The 20,768-nt window shown below is 45.9% G+C and overlaps 1 protein-coding gene across 1 annotated transcript in view; it reads right to left on the bottom strand.

The window, feature by feature from the left end:
* Nucleotides 1-20,768, bottom strand: part of LOC120058093 (protein dopey-2-like) — a 47,889-nt gene that overhangs the window by 18,723 nt on the left and 8,398 nt on the right. Inside the window, exons 2-17 of the mRNA XM_039006569.1 lie at nucleotides 15,657-15,831; nucleotides 13,838-14,019; nucleotides 13,489-13,659; nucleotides 12,712-12,901; nucleotides 12,520-12,618; nucleotides 6,812-6,935; nucleotides 6,404-6,513; nucleotides 6,083-6,194; nucleotides 4,454-4,574; nucleotides 4,219-4,338; nucleotides 3,969-4,080; nucleotides 3,591-3,839; nucleotides 2,386-2,723; nucleotides 1,852-2,261; nucleotides 1,196-1,467; nucleotides 743-895 (exon numbers count right to left, since the gene is read on the bottom strand). Of these exons, the coding sequence (XP_038862497.1) occupies nucleotides 743-895; nucleotides 1,196-1,467; nucleotides 1,852-2,261; nucleotides 2,386-2,723; nucleotides 3,591-3,839; nucleotides 3,969-4,080; nucleotides 4,219-4,338; nucleotides 4,454-4,574; nucleotides 6,083-6,194; nucleotides 6,404-6,513; nucleotides 6,812-6,935; nucleotides 12,520-12,618; nucleotides 12,712-12,901; nucleotides 13,489-13,659; nucleotides 13,838-14,019; nucleotides 15,657-15,818 (2,925 nt within the window). The 5' untranslated portion in view covers nucleotides 15,819-15,831. The remainder of the gene's footprint in view (nucleotides 1-742; nucleotides 896-1,195; nucleotides 1,468-1,851; nucleotides 2,262-2,385; nucleotides 2,724-3,590; nucleotides 3,840-3,968; nucleotides 4,081-4,218; nucleotides 4,339-4,453; nucleotides 4,575-6,082; nucleotides 6,195-6,403; nucleotides 6,514-6,811; nucleotides 6,936-12,519; nucleotides 12,619-12,711; nucleotides 12,902-13,488; nucleotides 13,660-13,837; nucleotides 14,020-15,656; nucleotides 15,832-20,768) is intronic.

Here is a 20,768-nt window from a genome sequence, read left to right as displayed (position 1 = left end):
TGAGCCAGGCCGCCCAAACTGTTGCATATACCCTGACTCTGCGTGCAATGAACGCAAGAGAAGTGACACAATTTCACCTGGTTAATATTGCATGCTAACCTGGATTTCTTTTAGCTAAATATGCAGGTTTAAAAATATATACTTCTTTGTATTGATTTTAAGAAAGGCATTGATGTTTATGGTTAGGTACACGTTGGAGCAACGACAGTCCTTTTTCACGAATGCGCACTGCATCGATTATATGCAACGCAGGACACGCTAGATAAACTAGTAATATCATCAACCATGTGTAGTTATAACTAGTGATTATGATTGATTGATTGTTTTTTATAAGATAAGTTTAATGCTAGCTAGCAACTTACCGTGGCTTCTTACTGCATTTGCGTAACAGGCGGGCTCCTCGTGAGACAGGTGGTTAGAGCGTTGGACTAGTTAACCGTAAGGTTGCAAGATTGAATCCCTGAGCTGACAAGGTAAAAATCTGTCGGTCTGCCCCTGAACAAGGCAGTTAACCCACTGTTCCTAGGCCGTCATTGAAAATAAGAATGTGTTCTTAACTGACTTGCCTAGTTAAATAAAGGTGTAAAAAATAATAATAATAAAAAAAAATTGGCGTCCAAAATTACCGATTTCCGATTGTTATCGGTCGACCTCTAGTCTAGTGTCTTGATATTACAGTAGAATCTTGTTAGTGTGTGTGTGTGTGTGTGTGTGTGTGTGTGTGTGTGTGTGTGTTCTGTACCTTGTCTCTGTGCAGTAAAGCCTGGCAGACGATGTCCTCACAGATGGATGCGGACGGGGCCAGGCAGTGGAGCCGATAGAAGAGCTCCACACAGGAGGTGTGCTGCTCTCGACGCTCCACATCCAGCTGACCCCACAGCACCTGGGCCATCCGCTGCATGGGATCACAAAGGTGAAATGTTAGAGGTGATGATGATCGGTGTTCATTTGGATCAACTTAACGCAGCAGCATCAGATTACTAATGATCCTGATTTGGTAATAGGCAGCAAAAATGAAAAAGGTGATGATGCTGTTGGACATAGAGTTACAGATGACACATTCACTAACGAAATGTACACATTTCATCATATTATACAGTAACACGTCAGACCAGCTAGGACTACTCATATTATGTTCCCTCTTTATGTGGCAGTAATACAAGCCCCCTGCCATGGTAGACCATGATTTCCTGACCTGGTAGAAATCTGTACTCTGCTCGATGGCGTTGAGCAGGCCTGGGTAGATGGGGGGCACAGTGACCATCTGCAGCCGCCCGCTCAGGGGGTTGGCGTTGCTGGCCTGGTAGCGCCTGGTCTTGTCCTGGATGACCAGGGCCAGGGACTGGGAGTGGTTGATGAGCTCCAGAAGAGAGGACACAGCCGTGTGCTGCACCTGGTAGTCCCTCGACAGGCAACACAGGGTCATCAAGGACCTCAGCCACAAAGGCAGGCAGCCCATGTCACTGTCTGAAGAGAAAAAACAAAACAATATTTTGGTTACTTCCCATTCAATGAGTTCAAATTAGTCAAGATCATGAAAGCATATCAGTATACTGACTTGAACCATCATAAAGTGGTCAATTCAGCCCTGTTAGTAAGCCATGTTAGGAGTAGGAGTACACACTAAAGCTTAAGCTTTTCATTTGAATAGACAAACCATCACCCCAGTAAACCTATTGGTTAAGAGTAGAGTTGTAGAGTTATACAAATTCCCCTATGTGGACTCATTTGTGTGAGTCTGACATGCAAGACTACTGCGTGGCTAACTAACTACAGTAAGTTTGTGTCGAGCTGTACAGACTGACCTGTATCGGTAAACAACCATTATTGTGTAAAAGTGTATACTGCCACCTGTATGGTGGAACATGTCGCTGTAGAGCACCTGGCTCTCCTCCTCACTCAGGTACAGGGGGAATGTGGTACACTCCAACAGCAGGTGGCATGCTGCCGTGAACGCCTGGCGGCACTCCTCTGAAATCTCCGCCCTGCCCCGGGGCATGTACCCTGCCCCCCAGTCCACCCCTCCTCCCGTGCCCCCTCGCCCTTTCTTCTTCTCTGTAGGGTGGACAGGGAGGTCCGAGGTAGAGCGTGGTTTTTGTTTGTTGGGGGTGAAAAGCTCGGCTAGCTTGTCTTTGATCTGGGTGGTGGTGATCTGAGGGCCCTCCTGGAACGAGGTCTTCCCACCAGGGGAGAGGGCAGCGGGGTCCGGCTGTACAGCCTCCTCCTGCCCCCTGACGTCCTCCACCTGAACCAGCAGGTACCTGGGAGGGGAGAGGGAGAGAGATGGAGAGAGAGAGAGAGAGTTGATCAAGTTGTTTTGATTGGTGCATGCTGTGCTTGATGATTGTGTGTTACATGTTTTCCAGATGTGATCATGTTCTCTACCAGGTGGTTATGAAGGCCAGTATATCCAGCAGACACTGGGTCATGGTCTCCACATTGCCCCCCTTCCTCCACACACTCTGGCACTCTTTCACGATCCCCACCCCCTCGGGGCTCAGTCCCGCCCCTGGTAAGAGGTGCAGTTGCGAGGGTGAGGCGCTGATGCCCAATCCGCTGTCTTCAGACCGAAGGAGCGGGAAGGCGCCGTCTCCCTCTACCGGGCCAGTCTCCTGCTCCACAACCCCATTCAGCTCTTCCTCTGGTTCTGCATTGTCATGGTTAACGTTGACCCGACTGCCCTCTTCCTCCTCCTCGACCCTCTCCTTCTCCATATCCTGTATCTAAGGGGAGAAAATGTATGATCCAACCAGAAGACCACCAATGAGGGAGAGGGTAGTATGACCTTAAAAGGACAGTTAGAGAACCGTCTCCTTGTCCTTAAACTCAAAAAATATTTTCTAAAAGTCCTTACTGAGAACTCCCATCATGATCCAGTCAGTGACTGAAAGAAGCTAAAGATCAGTGGGAGCTGTGTTTATGTGACAGACAGACAGACAGGCCAGTGTTACAGCTGGACTCCAGACCTTGTTTATATCTGCAGGGAGAGTGAAATTAGAAGATTGGTTGGCCTGGCCTGTGTAGTCTGGATCTACCATCAAGACAAGAGGAGTACAGTACATGAGAGACAGCCTGACAAGGAGCTAACCCTGCCAGGAATGTTATCCCTCAGTCAGACAGGTCACCTACCAGACAGTTCATCCTGAGGGCATGACCATTCTTAAGTACCTCAGTAGTGTTGCATCCCTAACTCCCATTTTCCTTCTACTCCTAAATTTACTCCTGAGGTGCTGACTTGTTGCACCCTCGACAACTACTGTGATTATTATTATTTGACCATGCTGGTCATTTATGAACATTTGAACATCTTGGCCATGTTCTGTTATAATCTCCACCCGGCACAGCCAGAAGAGGACTGGCCACACCAGCCTGGTTCCTCTCTAGGTTTCTTCCTAGGTTTTGGCCTTTCTGGGGATTTTTTCCTAGCCACCGTGCTTCTACACCTGCATTGCTTGCTGTTTGGGGTTTTAGGCTGGCTTTCTGTACAGCACTTTGAGATATCAGCTGATGTAAGAAGGGCTATATAAATACATTTGATTTGATACTCTCCATACGCATGCCAGTTTCTCGGAACCACTGCACAAACTCACACAGCCACTGACCGGAACAAATTTGAAGCTCTCCTCCTGTGTCTGTGACGTCACTTTCTGTGTCTGTGACTCCACCTCCATGTCCATATAAGTCACGGGCATCTGGATCTTACTGAGCACCTTGAAGCAGGTGCGCAGGCCCTGTGTGAGCTCCGATAGGTCCAGACAGGTCATGTGGGTGCGGAGTGCATGCAGCATGCGGCCAAGCATCTGGGGCAGGAACTGAGACTGGATGTCAGCATGGAGCTCCTATTGGACCAGACACACAGAGACAGACCAATCAGATAGGGTTAGAGAGAGCAAGAAAGAGAGAGAAAGAGAGGGGAGAGAGAGAGAGAAAAAAAGAGAGGAAAAATAGAAGCGCGTGTGTGTGTGTACCAGAGGGATGACGTCCAGTAGGAACATGATGAGCGTGGAGATCTCTGTGACAGAGGGAGCAGGAGAGTCACTGTGATACTGCAGAGGGGGCGGCGGCAGGTCAGCTGGGTCGCTATGGAGACAGAGACACAGAGAGAGATCAGCTAAACAATATAAGACATTCGAGTTGGAGAAAGATGCTTTATAACAGCAAAGCTACAGTGACTATTCCAGAGGAGGTACAGTAGGTGTTAGTAGAGGCGTTACCTACCTGAGGCAGGTGCAGAAGTGGCAGGTAATGTAGTCCCACAGGAACTCACTGTTCATGGAGCTCACCAGCATGTTCACCGTCTTTATGATTTCTGATGCGTTCTTGTTCTCTTTTATTTTACTGCACAGACAACACATCTAGGCAGTCACTATCATGTCGATCTCTTTTTAGGAAACTTCCCAATAAATATCATTCATCTATATTAGTTCATTCTCCACTCGTCCCATCCTCTCACCTGGCTAGCTGGTTGCCTGTCAGGCCAGTGCTGGTGATAGACTCCTCTCCCAGCATCTCTCTGCAGTAGCTGTAGAACGCTCTCACCACCTCCAATAACACACTGCCCACTATCAGAGGACCTGAGAGAGACCACCATCATTATCATCACACACTGCCCACTATCAGAGGACCTGAGAGAGACCAGCATCATTATCATCACACACGGCCCACTATCAGAGGACCTGAGAGAGACCAGCATCATTATCATCACACACTGCCCACTATCAGAGGACCTGAGAGAGACCACCATCATTATCATCACACACGGCCCACTATCAGAGGACCTGAGAGAGACCAGCATCATTATCATCACACACTGCCCACTATCAGAGGACCTGCGAGAGACCAGCATCATTATCATCACACACTGTCCACTATCAGAGGACCTGAGAGAGACCACCACCATCACACACTGCCCACTATCAGAGGACCTGAGAGAGACCAGCATCATTATCATCACACACTGCCCACTATCAGAGGACCTGAGAGAGACCAGCATCATTATCATCACACACTGTCCACTATCAGAGGACCTGAGAGAGACCACCATCATCATCACACACTGCCCACTATCAGAGGACCTGAGAGAGACCAGCATCATTATCATCACACACTGCCCACTATCAGAGGACCTGAGAGAAACCAGCATCATTATCATCACACACTGTCCACTATCAGAGGACCTGAGAGAGACCACCACCATCATCATCATCATCACACACTGCCCACTATCAGAGGACCTGAGACCAGCATCATCACACTCGGCCCACTATCAGAGGACCTGAGAGAGACCACCACCATCATTATCACACACTGCCCACTATCAGAGGACCTGAGAGAGACCACCACCATCATCATCACACACTGCCCACTATCAGAGGACCTGAGAGAGACCACCATCATCATCACACACTGCCCACTATCAGAGGACCTGAGAGAGACCACCATCATCATCATCACACACTGCCCACTATCAGAGGACCTGAGAGAGACCACCATCATCATCATCACACACTGCCCACTATCAGAGGACCTGAGAGAGACCACCATCATCATCATCACACACTGCCCACTATCAGAGGACCTGAGAGAGACCACCATCATCATCATCACACACTGCCCACTATCAGAGGACCTGAGAGAGACCACCATCATCATCACACACTGCCCACTATCAGAGGACCTGAGAGAGACCAGCATCATTATCATCACACGCTGCCCACTATCAGAGGACCTGAGAGAGACCACCATCATTATCATCATCACAAAATACCCACTACCAGAGGACCTGAGAGACCACCATTATTATCATCACACACTGCCCACTATCAGAGGACCTGAGAGAGACCACCATCATTATCATCATCATTATCACAAACTGCCCACTACCAGAGGACCTGAGAGAGACCACCATCATCGTCAATATCATTATCACACACTGCCCACTATCAGAGGACCTGAGAGAGATGAACATCATCACCACTACACCCTACTTACCAGCAGAGGGCTTAAGACAGATGGAGAGAGTGAGAAGGGGAGGGGAGGGGTGGGAGAGAAGAGGCCTGAAGTAGGGGAGGTGTGTGTTTACCTATCTCTGGCTTATCTATAAGGCTGATGATGATGCGGAATGGTCGTAGATAACCAATCACGCTCTCCGGGTCCGCCTCCACATCCTTCTGATTCAAGATGTTGATCAAAGCCTAAGGACAGAGACACAGAGGACACACACGGTTACACCACTGGGTATTTACTGAATTCAAGTTCACCTTGTTTTCATGGTTTCATATTAAAATGAATGACTTGCATTTAAGGGCAGGTGTTTTAAGTCCTTCATGAGGTTTAATCATCTGTAACAGTATGATTTATATACTGCAACTGATCAACATTAGTGTTAACTAGTGTGTCCGACCTGCACTAAGAGTTCTCTGGAGTGGGTGTTGAAGTAGAAGGCTGTGTGTTCCTCCATGGAGATGAAGAGGTCATGGTCTGCAGCAACCATACCCCCCTTAATGTCTGTGCCTGGGGAACAGCAACACACACAGAGATACAGTTATTCACTTATAATACCAAGGCATACATTTTATTCTCTGAAAGGAGAGGTGCAAACAATTGAGGCTACATGGATACATTTATTAGGTAGACCTAAACGACATTAGCTACAACTACATTTATTAGCCACATAGTGAAGTATATTCAGGCCTACTGCTAGACTACAACTCAAAGCCATAACTTCATTGTGTGTGTGTGTGGTGTGTGTGTGTGTGTGTGGGTGTGTGAGTGAACATGGCCGTGGTGCATGTCTATCCACACTAACTACCTAGCAGCCAGGCGTAGAGGCGTCTGTTGAGGGACATGTCTCTGCGGAGCAGCGTGAGGGAAGCAGCAGACACCACTGTGATCGTGTCCTCCCTAGTCATAGGAATACTGCCTTGGGTTGGGTCCTGAGGTAATAACAGGGACAGTTACACATGGGGCACAGGGAAAAGGAAAGGGGAGAGGATGAAGATAGAGAGGCAAAGAAAGAAGAGTTGGAAGAGGAGATGAAAGAGGATTAAGGGAGGAGCAGGACAGAGTATATAAGGAGGAGGAGGTGAGGAGGAAGAGGAGATGAGGAGGTGAGAAGGAGAATGAGGAGGTGAGGAGAAGGAGGTGAGACAGAGGAGAAAAAGGAATAGGAGGAAGTGGTGGTGGAGGAAGAGGAGGAGGTAAACTAACCTCTGAGAAAAACATTGACGCTTACACGGACACGGTGACTGAGTTCATCGGGAAGTGTATAGGGGATGTTGTTCCAACGGTGACTATTAAAACCTACCCAAACCAGAAACCGTGGATAAATGGCAGCATTCGCGCAAAACTGAAAGCGCGAACCACCGCATTTAACCATGGCAAGGTGTAATTATTCCCTCCGTAATGCAAACAAACATGCAAAATGTCAGTACAGAGGCAAAGTGGAGTCGCAATTCAGCGGCTCAGACAAGACTTATGTGGCAGGGTCTACAGACAACGCGGACACCGATGTCTTGCTCCCAGACAAGCTAAACACCTTCTTTGCCCGCTTTGAGGAGAACACAGTGCCACCGACGTGGCCGGCTCCCAAGGACTGTGGGCTCTCGTTCTCCGTGGCCGACGTGAGTAAGACATCTAAACGTGTTAACCCTCGCAAGGCTGCCGGCCCAGACGGCATCCTTAGCCGCGTCCTAAGAGCATGTGCAGACCAGCTAGCTGTAGTGTTTACTGACATATTCAATCTCTCCCTATCAAAGTCTGCTGTCCCCACTTGCTTCAAGATGTCCACCATTGTTTATGTACCCAACAAAGCAAAGGTAACTGAACTAAATGACTATCGCCCTGTAGCACTCACTTCTGTCATCATGAACCTCTACCTTACCTGACACCCTAGCCTGACACCCTAGACCCTCTTCAATTTGCATACCGCCCCAATAGATCCACAGACGATGCAATTTACATTGTGCTGCACACTGCCCTATCCCATCTGGACAGGAGGAATACCTACGTCAGAATGCTGTTCATTGACTATAGCTCAGCCTTCAACACCATAGTACCCTCCAAGCTCATCCTTAAGCTCAGGGCCATGGGTCTGAACCCCGCCGTATGCAACTTGGTACTGGACATCCAGAAAGGCCGCATCCAGGTGGTGAAGGTAGGAAACAACAACTTCACTTCGCTGATCATCAACACAGGGGCCCCACATGGGTGCGTGCTCAGCCCCTTCCTGTACTCCCTGTTCACCCATGACTGCATGGCCATTCACACCTCCAACTCAATCATCAAGTTTTCAGTCGACACAACAGTATTAGGCCTGATTACCAACAATGACAAGACAACCTACAGGGAGGAGGTGAGGGGCCTGGCAGAGTGGGGCCAGGAAAATAACCTCTCACTCAACGTCTACAAAACAAAGAAACTGACCGTGGACTTCAGGAAACAGCATGCCCCTATCCACATCGACGGGACCGCAATCGAGAAGGTGGAAAGCTTCAAGTTCCTCGGTGTACACATCACTCACAATCTGAAATGGTCACGCAGACAGTGTTGTGAAGAAGGCGCAATAGCGCCTCTTCAACCTCAGGAGGCTGAAGAAATTCGGCTTGGCCCCTAAAACCCTCACAAATTTTTACAGATGCACAATTGAGAGCATCCTGTTGGGCTGTATCACCGCCTGGTACGGCAACTGCACCACCCAAACGCAGAGCTCTCCAGAAGGTGGTACTGTCTGCCCAACGCATCACCGGGGGCACACTGCCTGCCCTCCAGGACACCTACAGCACCTGATGTCACAGGAAGGCCAAAAAGATCATCAAGGACATCAACCACCCGAGCCGCAGCCTGTTCACCCTGCTACCATCCAGAAGGCGAGGTCAGTACAGGTGCATCAAAGCTGGGACCGAGAGACGAAAATACAGCTTCTATCTCAAGGCCATCGGACTGTTAAATAGCCATCACTAGCCGGGTCCCACCCAGCTACTCATCCCTACAACCTTACGACGGTGCTGCCGTATATACATTGAATCACTGGCCACTTTAAATAATGGAAGACTATTCACTTTAATAATGTTTACATACTGCTTTACGCATATCATACAGTGGCAAGAAAAAGTATGTGAACCCATTGGAATTACCTGGATTTCTGCATAGATTTGTCATAAAATGTGATCTGATCTTCATCTAAGTCACAACAACAGACAAACACAGTCTGCTTAAACTAATAACACACAAACAATTATACGTTTTCATGTATTTATTGAACAGACTGTGTAAACATTTACAGTGCAGGGTGGGAAAAGTATGTGAACCCTTGGATTTAATACCTGGTTGACCCTTCTTTTTGCAGCAATAACCTCAACCAAACATGTTCTGTAGTTGCGGATCAGACCTGCACAATGGTCAGGAGGAATTTTGGACCATTCCTCTTTACAAAACTGTATCAGTTCAGCAATATTCTTGGGATGTCTGGTGTGAACCAGTCTTTTGATGTCATGCGCCACAGCATCTCAAATCGGTTTGAGGTCAGGAATCTGATTGGGCCACTCCAGAAGGCATATTTTCTTCTGTTGAAGCCATTCTGTTGTTGATTTACTTATGTGTTTTTTGTCGTTGTCCTGTTGCATCACCCAACTTCTGTTGAGCTTCAATTGGTGGACAGATAGCCTAACATTCTCCGGCAAAATGTCTTGATAAACTTGGGAATTAATTTTTCCGTCGATGATAGCAAGCTGTCCAGGCCCCGAGGCAGCAAAGCAGCCCTAAACCACGATGCTCCCTCCACAATACTTTATAGTGGGGATGAGGTTTTGATGTTGGTGTGCTGTGCCTTTTTTTCTCCACACATAGTATTGTGTGTTCCTTCTAAACAACTCAACTTTAGTTTTCTTTGGACAGCAATGGCATCTTCCGTGGTGTCCTCCCATGAACACCATTCTTGTTTAGTGTTTTACGTATCGTAGACTCATCAACAGAGATGTTAGCATGTTCCAGAGATGTGCAGTATATCACAAAAGTGAGTACACCCCTCACATTTTTGTAAATATTTGAGTATATCTTTTCATGTGACAACACTGAAGAAATGACACTTTGCTACAATGTAAAGTAGTGAGTGTACAGCTTGTATAACAGTGTACATTTGCTGTCCCCTCAAAATAACTCAACACACAGCCATTAATGTCTAAACCGCTGGCAACAAAAGTGAGTACACCCCTAAGTGAAAATGTCCAAATTGGGCCCCATTAGCCATTTTCCCTCCCCGGTGTCATGTCACTCGTTAGTGTTACAAGGTCTCAGGTGTGAATGGGGAGCAGATGTGTTAAATTTGGTGTCATCGCTCTCACACTCCCTCATACTGACTGGTCACTGGAAGTTCAACATGGCACCTCATGGCAAAGAACTCTCTGAGGATCTGAAAAAAAGAATTGTTGCTATACATAAAGATGGCCTGGGCTATAAGAAGATTGCCAAGACCCTGAAACTGAGCTGCAGCACGGTGGCCAAGACCATACAGCGGTTTAACTGGACAGGTTCCACTCAGAACAGGCCTCGCCATGGTCGACCAAAGAAGTTGAGTGCACGTGCTCAGCGTCATATCCAGAGGTTGTCTTTGGGAAATAGACGTATGAGTGCTGCCAGCATTGCTGCAGAGGTTGAAGGGGTGGGGGGTCAGCCTGTCAGTGCTCAGACCATACGTTGTACACTACATCAAATTGGTCTGCATGGCTGTCGTCCCAGAAGGAAGCCTCTTCTAAAGATGATGCACAAGAAAGCACGCAAACAGTTTGCTGAAGACAAGCAGACTAAGGACATGGATTACTGGAACCATGTCCTGTGGTCTGATGAGACCAAGATAAACTTATTTGGCTCAGATGGTGTCAAGCGTGTGTGGCGGCAACCAGGTGAGGAGTACAAAGACAAGTGTGTCTTGCCTACAGTCAAGCATGGTGGTGGGAGTGTCATGGTCTGGGGCTGCATGAGTGCTGTCGGCACTGGGGAGCTACAGTTCATTGAGGGAACCATGAATGCCAACATGTACTGTCACATACTGAAGCAGAGCATGATCCCCTCCCTTCGGAGACTGGGCCGCAGGGCAGTATTCCAACATGATAACGACCCCAAACACACCTCCAAAACGACCACTGCCTTGCTAAAGAAGCTGAGGGTAAAGGTGATGGACCGGCCAAGCATGTCTCCAGATCTAAACCCTATTGAGCATCTGTGGGGCATCCTCAAACGGAAGGTGGAGGAGTGCAAGGTCTCTAACATCCACCAGCTCCGTGATGTCGTCATGGAGGAGTGGAAGAGGACTCCAGTGGCAACCTGTGAAGCTCTGGTGAACTCCATGCCCAAGAGGGTTAAGGCAGTGCTGGAAAATGATGGTGGCCACACAAAATATTGACACTTTGGGCCCAATTTGGACATTTTCACTTAGGGGTGTACTCACTTTTGTTGCCAGCGGTTTAGACATTAATGGCTGTGTGTTGAGTTATTTTGAGGGGACAGCAAATTTACACTGTTATACAAGCTGTACACTCACTACTTTACATTGTAGCAAAGTGTCATTTCTTCAGTGTTGTCACATGAAAAGATATACTCAAATATTTACAAAAATGTGAGGGGTGTACTCACTTTTGTGATATACTGTATGTAAGTCTTTAGCTGACATTCTAGGATTCTTCTTAACCTCATTGAGGATTCTGCGCTGTGCTCTTGCAGTCATCTTCGCAGGACGGCCACTCCTAGGGAGAGTCGCAACAGTGCTGAACTTTCTCCATTTATAGACAATTTGTCTTACCGTGGACTGATTGAACATCAAGGCTTTTAGAGATACTTTTGTAACCCTTTCCTGCTTTATGCAAGTCAAAAATTCTTAATTTTAGGTCTTTTGAGATCTCTTTTCTTCAAGGCATGGTTCACATCAGGCAATGCTTCTTGTGAATAGCAAACTCAAATTGTGTGAGTGTTTTTTTATAGGGCAGGGCAGCTCTAACCAACGTTTCCAATCTCGTCTCATTGATTGGACTCATCGTTAGCTGACTCCAATTAGCTTTCGGAGAAGTCATTAGCCTAGGGGTTCACATACTTTTCCCAACCTACACTGTGAAAGTTTAAATTATGTATTCAATATAGACAAGAGAAATACAATAATTTGTGTGTTATTAGTTGAAGCACACCATGTTTGTCTATTGGTGTGACAGATGAAGATCAGATCAAATTTGATGACCAATTTATGCAGAAATCTAGGTAATTCCAAAGGGTTCACAAACTTTTTCTTGCCACTGTATGTATATACTGTATTCTATTCTACTGTATTTAGTCAATACCACTCCGACATTGCTTGTCCAAATATTTATATATTTCTTAATTCCATTATTTTACTTTTAGATTTGTGTATTGTTGTGAATTGTTAGATACTACTTCATTGTAGGAGCTAGGCACAAAAGCATTTCGCTACACCTGCAATAACATTTGCTAAATATGTGTATGTGACCAATAAAATGTGATTTTAACATTACTTACCAGGCAGGTGGCCAAGGAGAAGAAGAAGAGCAGGATCTCCAGCATGTTCCTCTGCACCAGAACATTAGAGTCCTGCAGAGACAGACATAGCGCCTTCACCTGGGAGACACAGACAGACAGACAGGTTATACAACATATCCAACATGGCCAACACAACCCTACACTCGCTCACACTAACACACAATAACTCACCACCAGGCGGTTGTCATAGCCCAGCATGCGTGTTTGCTGGTGCGGGGGGGTTAAGCGGTCAAAGTGTGTGACGATGAAGAGAGAGGCGGGCAGCCGGACTAGAGGGCTGATCAACACACTGCCCCACAGAGCCCCATAGAACACCTGCTGGCCCACCAACATAGACAGTCTCAGTAGCAACGCATCCGTCCTGGAGAGAGGGGAGAGGGGGAAGAGGATTAGTAATATCATGCAACTATATATGCAAAAGAAAATACAATGAGTGTACAAAACATTAGGAACACCTAATATTAAGTTGCACCCCCTTTTTCCCTCAGAACAGCCTCAATTCATCAAGGCATGGATTCTACAAGGTGTCGAAAGCGTTCCACAGGGATGCTGGCCCATGTTGACTCCAATGCTTCCCACAGTTGTGTCAAGTTGGCTGTATGTCCTTTGGTGGTGGTCCATTCTTGATACACACGGGAAACTGTTGATCGTGGAAAATCCAGCAGTGTTGCAGATCTCAAACTGGTGCACCTGGCAACTATTATCATACCCCGTTCAAAGGCACTTAAATCTTTTGTCTTGCCCATTCACCCTTAATGGCACACATACACAATCCATGTCTCAATTGTGTCAAGGCTTTCCCCTTCATCTACACTGATTAAAGTGGAATTAACAAGTGACATCAATAAGGGATCATAGCTTTCACCTGGTCAGTCTGTCATGTTTTGTACACTCAGTGTATATTGCAATATATATTGCAATTTTGCAGGTGTGTGTGCGCGCACGTACCTGTCATAAACCTCAGCCCCCTCCTCCAGGCCAGGCAGTAGTCCAGTGATGAAGGCCTGTAGGCTGGGCAGTAGGGCCCTCTGTAGGGGGAGGTAGTAGCGCTCATACAGCGTCAACAGGGCTGGCTTCACTGCCATTGCAGCATGGCCCAGCAACGGGAACAGCCCCGAGCTAACACACACACAAAGATAGAGATCAATACAACACATTAACTCACACATCAGTACAGGATAACACACAATCCATTAACACATGGACAATAGGCCTACAACATCTCAGGACAGACAGACAATACAGACGGACGGACAGACGGACGGACACATCCTATGGGTTAGCATGAGTCCTACACCTGTAGATGAAGAGGTCCTTGGCCAACCATTTGGTGCCGATGATCTTGAAGATGACCTCATAGGTCTCCAGGGCCTTGATGTGCACTCCGCTGGGCAGGGCCGGGTGCAGACACTGGGCCAGACGCTTCCCAATGATTAGCCTCTTGGGCAGCAGAGAGTAGCGCAGGTTACTCTGCAGGGCCTGGGGAGGGAGGATTAGAGAGAGGGAGAGCAGTGATGAAGGGGGGTAACTACCTGGTACCAAATGGTGCTTGTGGTGGTAGTTAGTGGTGTGTGTTGTAATGAATACCAAAGAAATAAGCAATTATTGTATATCTAATATGTAATTTGTCTGGGCTATTGACAAAAAAAAAAAAGAGGTCATGCAGTATTGACACTGTCAACATAACCAAATAGATGAGCAGGAACTGAAAGTGTTGCTTTGTTTACATGACAGATTAAAGTGGCCTGAAGGGATCCTCACTCATTCTCACATAGCCCCTAGACACACACAGATCAACACACACTGGCATTCTACCATAACACTCTGAAGCAAACATCCTTCTTGCTAAATGGGTCACAAGCAGTGACCTACTAGTGTCCAAAGTCCCCTTGGGTGGAGCAAGAGACAGAGTTAGGCCATGTATTCTGGGCTACTGCAGTAGAACAGTTTAACGAGAAATGTTAAACTGAGTGCCTGCAAAAGCAATCAATACACTCTGTATGATAGGTCAATGAGAGTGAATAATGTGTTGTCTTCTAACAGCTTTAATAGTTAGAAGCAAATACATTATCAAGTAAAAGGTATAGACTATCATCCTCTCCATTGAATGATTGTGGGCTAAGTGAATGAACACTGATGTAGGCTTATTTTCTGAAACTCGATTGATAGATTGGGAATGTTTTTCCATCTCATAGCGGATGCCAATCTCACGGTCCACTGATCTTGGAGCCAGATCCAGACAGAACCAGACGCAACCATGGCAACACCAGCAGGACGGACAAGTGACTGCAGGTAGTGACTGGGCCCAGAGCCAGAAAGCCACTCAAACACAGAAAGTACAATACACTGACCAAGAGCCCAATAACATGGCTAACTCGTCAATGCTAAAGAATAAGCAGTTAGCTTCTACTCTGTAAGGACATGAATACACTCAGAAAATGCCACCATTGATTTGGTCAGTCACTCTCAATCAGATATCAGTCTAGTGACGTACAGGTGCGTCAATCTAAATAACATAATACAAAAATCTCCATCAAAATCAGTCAGTTTAAGCTGGAGATATCTATGGCGGCCTTCCACATCTGTGGTTTGGCCTTCAAACTCGATGGAAATATGAGATTCTCACGAACACGATGGTGGTCTCTACGACCCCCTCAAGCCCCAAGGGAGTCGTCAGAAGTCAGTACTGACAATGTGCCAACTTTTGTTTGTGGAAAGGGGAGATTCTCATGAACACGATGGTGTTCTTCGTTTTGCTCTAAGACACCTACAAGTGTTGCGGGACTCGTCTGAAGGTAACCGATAGCGGTAAAAAAATAATAATAATAATGGTATGGAGGTAGTTTTGTGCCTACCCAAAAAAAGGGGTTAAATATGTGTTAAAAAAAAACTAAAATATTTATAGGACAGACACTTCAAACCCTTATTCCTTATGAATCATTTTTGGACTTTTTTGTGTGCAAATTTTGGTCTGCCTGGTGACATCACATTCATGAGCTTGGGTCCCAGGAAAACACTGAAGTTCTCATTTTGGTCCCAGGCTGAAAAAGTTTAAGAACCCCTGGTCTAGAGTGGCTTCATGTCTGAATATATTGTACCAGCCATGTCAACCGTACCTTGTTGAGTTTACCCAGAGAGGAGATGAGGTCGGCCCATTCACTGGATGACTCAAAGTTCCGCAGGGCCTTCTCGATGACTGCCGCGTAACTACGGTAACGGTAGTCATTCTGCAGCTCCTGCTCCTCGGGATCCATAATGCCCGACTCACGTCCCAGCATGCTCAGCGTGTGTCTGAGGAAAGGGGGAGGAGAACGGGAAACAGAGGAGAGGGGGCGACAGAACAGATATTTGTTGTCAGACATTAATCCCTACATCAGGGTCATGTTCACTAGGCTCAAATTGGAAGAAAACAGAGTGGAAAGTGGAGCCTGGTAATAACCTACATGTACCTGAAATTGAATTGTTTTGATACGGTGTCCCCTAATGAACACAACCCAGATTTCTGTTTGTAACATTGAGCTATGTTGCAGAGGAATTTCTCCTGCAAACGCAAATTGATATGGTCACAGTGACACATGCGGTCACACACACGCACACACACAGGAATCACAATGAGCTCATTCAGGGTCTGCTCTGTGCTGGTCTGCCTGACCTGGCTTGAATTCTGAAAATAGTCTAACAGACAACTGGAATTTAGGACACAGGGCGACTGATTCCTGTTGAACACATCTACACATGCTCCCAGAGGAACAAACATCAGTGCCCCTATTCACAAAGTGTCTCAGAGTAGAAGTGCTGATCTAGGATGAGTTTTGCCTTTTAAAGACAGAATCCGCAGTAGGGGGAAACATCGCCACTTGCAGCCACACCATCGTTGTTATTGTTTTTGTTGCCGAGCTGAGGAGCATCGAGCAGAATGGTAAAAAAAATAATTTCCAGTACATATTGTTCTCTTCTATCACACGTGGCTGTTTCACCATTAAGGATCAATAAGATGGGAGCACTCTTACTCAGATGATTTGTCACATGCGTAGAATACAACAGGTGTAGACCTTACAGTGAAATCCTTACTTACAAGCCCTTAACCAACGCAGTTTTAAGAAAAATCTGTGTTAAGTAAAAAAATAAGAAATAAAAAAGTAACAAATAATTAAAGAGCAGCAGTAAAATAACAATAGCGAGGGTATATACAGTGGGTTCCGATACAGAGTCAATGTGCGGGGGACCGGTTAGTCGAGGTAATATGTACATGTAGGTAGAGTGCGGTAGCAGAGAGAACTGTCTATGACTTGGGTGGCTTGTCAATTTTTAGGGCATTCCTCTGACACCGCCTGGTATAGAGGTCCTGGATGGCAGGAAGCTTGGCCCCAGTGATGTACTGGGCTGCACGCACTACCCTCTGTAGTGCCTTGCGGTCGGAGGCTGAGCAGTTGTCGTACCAGGCAGTGATGCAACCAGTCGGGATGCTCTCGATGTTGCAGCTGTAGAACCTTTTGAGGATCTGAGGACCAATCCCAAATCTTTTTAGTTTCCTGAGGGGCAATAGGCGTTGTCGTGCCCTCTTCACGACTGTCTTGGCGTTTGAACCATTCTAGTTTTTTGTTGACACCAAGGAACTTGAAGTTCTCAACCTGCTCCACTACAGCCCTGTCATGAGAATGGGGGCGTGCTCGGTTCTCCTTTTGCTGTAGTCCACAATCATCTCCTTTGTCTTGATCACGTTGAGGGAGAGGTTGTTATCCTGGCACCACACGGTCAGGTCTCCGACCTCCTCCCTATAGGCTGTCTCGTTGTTGTCAGTGATCAGGCCTACCACTGTTGTGTCATCAGCAAACTTAATGATGGTGTTGGAGTCATGCCTGGCCATGCAGTCATGAGTAAACAGGGAGTACAAGAGGGGACTGAGCACGCACCCAAGGGGCCCCCATGTTGAGGATCAGTGTGGCGGATGTGTTGTTACCTACCCTTACCACCTGGGGGCAGCCTGTCAGGAAGTCCAGGATCCAGTTGCAGAGGGAGGTTTTAATCCCAGGGTCCTTAGTTTAGTGATGAGCTGAGGGCACTATGGTGTTGAACACTGAGCTGTAGTCAATGAATGGCATTCTCACATAGGTGTTCCTTTTGTCCAGGTGGGCCATGGCAGTGCGGAGTGCAAAAGAGATTGCATCATCTGTTGATCTGTTGGGGTGGTATGCAAATTGGAGTGGGTCTAGGGTTTCTGTGATAATGGTGTTGATGTGGGCCATCGGTAGTCATTTAGGAAGGTTACCTTAGCGTTCTTGGGCAGAAGGACTATGGTAGTCTGCTTGAAACATGTTGGTATTACAGACTCAGACAGGTTGAAAATGTCAGTGGAGACACTTGCCAGTTGGTCAGTGGATGCTCAGAGTACACGTCCTGGTAATCCGTCTGGCCCTGCAGCCTTGTGAATGTTGACCTGTTTAAAAGTATTAATCACACCAGCTACAGAGAGCGTGATAACAGTCGTCCGGAACAGCTGATGCTCTAATGCATGTTTCAGTGTTACTTGCTTCAAAGCGAGTATAGAAGTAATTTAGCTCCTTTGGTAGGCTTGTGTCACTGGGCAGCTCACGGATGTGCTTCCCTTTGTAGTCTGTAATAGTTTGCAAGCCCTGCCACATCCAACGAGCGTTGGAGCCGGTGTAGTACGATTCGATCTTAGTCCTGTATTGATGCTTTGCCTGTTTGATGGTTCGTCGGAGGGCATAGCGGGATTTCTTATAAGCTCCTTGAAAGCGGAAGCTCTACCCTTTAGCCCAGTGCGGATGTTGCCTGTAATCCATGGCTTCTGGTTGGGGTATGTACGTACTAGAGGTCGACCGATTAATTGGAATGGACGATTAATTAGGGCCGATTTCAAGTTTTCATAACAATCGGTAATCGTCATTTTTGGACACCGATTATGGCCGATTACATTGCACTCCACGAGGAGACTGCGTGGCAGGCTGACTACCTGTTACGCGAGTGCAGCAAGGAGCCAAGGAAGTTGCTAGCTAGCATTAAACTTATCTTATAAAAAACAATCAATCTTAACATAAATCACTAATTAACTACACATGGTTGATGATATTACTTGTTTATCTAGCTTGTCCTGCGTTGCATATAATCGATGTGATGCCTGTTAATTTATCATCGAATCACAGCCTACTTCGCCAAACGGGTGATGATTTAGCAAGCGCATTTGTGAAAAAAGCACTGTCGCTGCACCAATGTGTACCTAACCATAAACATCAACGCCTTTCTTAAAATCAATACACAAGTATATATTTTTAAACCTGCATATTTAGTTAATATTGCCTGCTAACATCAATTTCTTTTAACTAGGGAAATTGTGTCACTTCTCTTGCGTTCTGTGCAAGCAGAGTCAGGGTATATGCAGCAGTTTGGGCTGCCTGGCTTATTGCGAACTGTGTGAAGACCATTTCTTCCTAACAAAGACCGTAATTAATTTGCCAGAATTGTACATAATTATGACATAACATTGAAGGTTGTGCAATGTAACAGCAATATTTAGACTTAGGGATGCCACCTGTTAGATAAAATACGGAACGGTTCCGTATTTCACTGAAAGAATAAACGTTTTATTTTCGAAAAGATAGTTTCCGGATTTGACCATATTAATGACCTAAGGCTCGTATTTCTGTGTGTTATTATATTGTAATTAAGTCTATGATTTGATATTTGATAGAGCAGTCTGAGCGATGGTAGGCAGCAGCAGGCTCGTAAGCATTCATTCAAACAGCACCTTCCTGCATTTGCCAGCAGCTCTTCGCTGTGCTTCAAGCATTGTGCTGTTTATGACTTCAAGAGATTAGGCTGGCAATACTATAGTGCCTATAAGAACATCCAATAGTCAGAGGTATATGAAATACAAATGGTATAGAGAGAAATAGTCCGATAATTCCTATAATAACTACAACCTAAAACGTCTTACCTGGGAATATTGAAGACTCATGTTAAAAGGAACCACCAACTTTCATATGTTCTCATGTTCTGAGCAAGTAACTTAAACGTTAGCTTTTTTTACATGGCAAATATTGCACTTTTACTTTCTTCTCCAACACTTTGTTTTTGCATTATTTAAACCAAATTGAACATGTTTCATTATTTATTTGAGACTAAATTGATTTTATTGATGTATTATATTAAGTTAAAATAAAAGTGTTAATTCAGTATTGTTGTAAATGTCATTATTACAAATATATATAAAAATCGGCCGATTAATCGGTATCGGCTTTTTTTGGTCCTCCAATAAATCGGTATCGGCGTTGAAAAAATCATAATCGGTCAACCTCTAGTAAGTACAGTCACTGTGGGGACGATGTCATCGATGCACTTATTGATGAAGCCAGTGACTGATGTGGTGTACTCCTCAATGCCATCGGAAGAATCCCAGAACATATGCCAGTCTGTGCTAGCAAAACAGTCTTGTAGCTTATCATCTGACAACTTTTTTATTGACCGAGTCACTGGTGCTTCCTGCTTTAGTTTTTGCTTGTAAGCAGGAATCAGGAGGATAGAATTATGGTCAGATTTGCCAAATGGAGAGTGAGGGAAAGCTTTGTACGCGTCTGTGTGTGGAGTAAAGGTGGTCTAGAGTTTTTTTCCCCTCGTTGCACATTTAACATGCTGGTAGAAATGAGGTAAAACGGATTTAAGTTACCCTGCATTAAAGTCCCCGGCCACTAGGAGCACCGCCACTGGATGAGCGTTTCCTGTTTGCTTATGGCCATATACAGCTCATTGAGTGCGGTCTTAGTGCCATAATCAGTTTGTGGTGGTAAATAGACAGCAACGAAGAATATAGATGAAAACTATTTTGGTAAATAGTGTGGTCCACAGCTTATCATGAGAAACTCTGTCTCAGGTGAGCAAAACCTTGAGACTTCCTTAGATATCGTGCACCAGCTGTTGTTTACAAATATACATAGACCGCCACCCCTTGTCTTATCAGAGGCTACTGTTCTATCCTGCCGATACAGTGTATAACCCGCTAGCTGTATGTTATTCATGTCGTCGTTCAGCAATGACTCGGTGAAACATAAGATATGTTTCATCGAGTCCAAGTACTGGCCCAAGTAACGCACACATTAGGTTGCTGTGACAACCAATGGGATGACAAGAGTCATTTGAAAGATTTGAAATGGAGACAATCCTAGATATGCAATAAACTATTTTATTTAGCTCTGAAAAATAATTATCACTGA

This window comes from Salvelinus namaycush, chromosome 13, assembly GCF_016432855.1.
Source record: "Salvelinus namaycush isolate Seneca chromosome 13, SaNama_1.0, whole genome shotgun sequence".
NCBI lineage: Eukaryota > Metazoa > Chordata > Actinopteri > Salmoniformes > Salmonidae > Salvelinus > Salvelinus namaycush.
The sequence above is the reverse complement of the archived record's forward strand: the minus strand, read 5'-3'. Positions and strand labels throughout refer to the sequence as shown.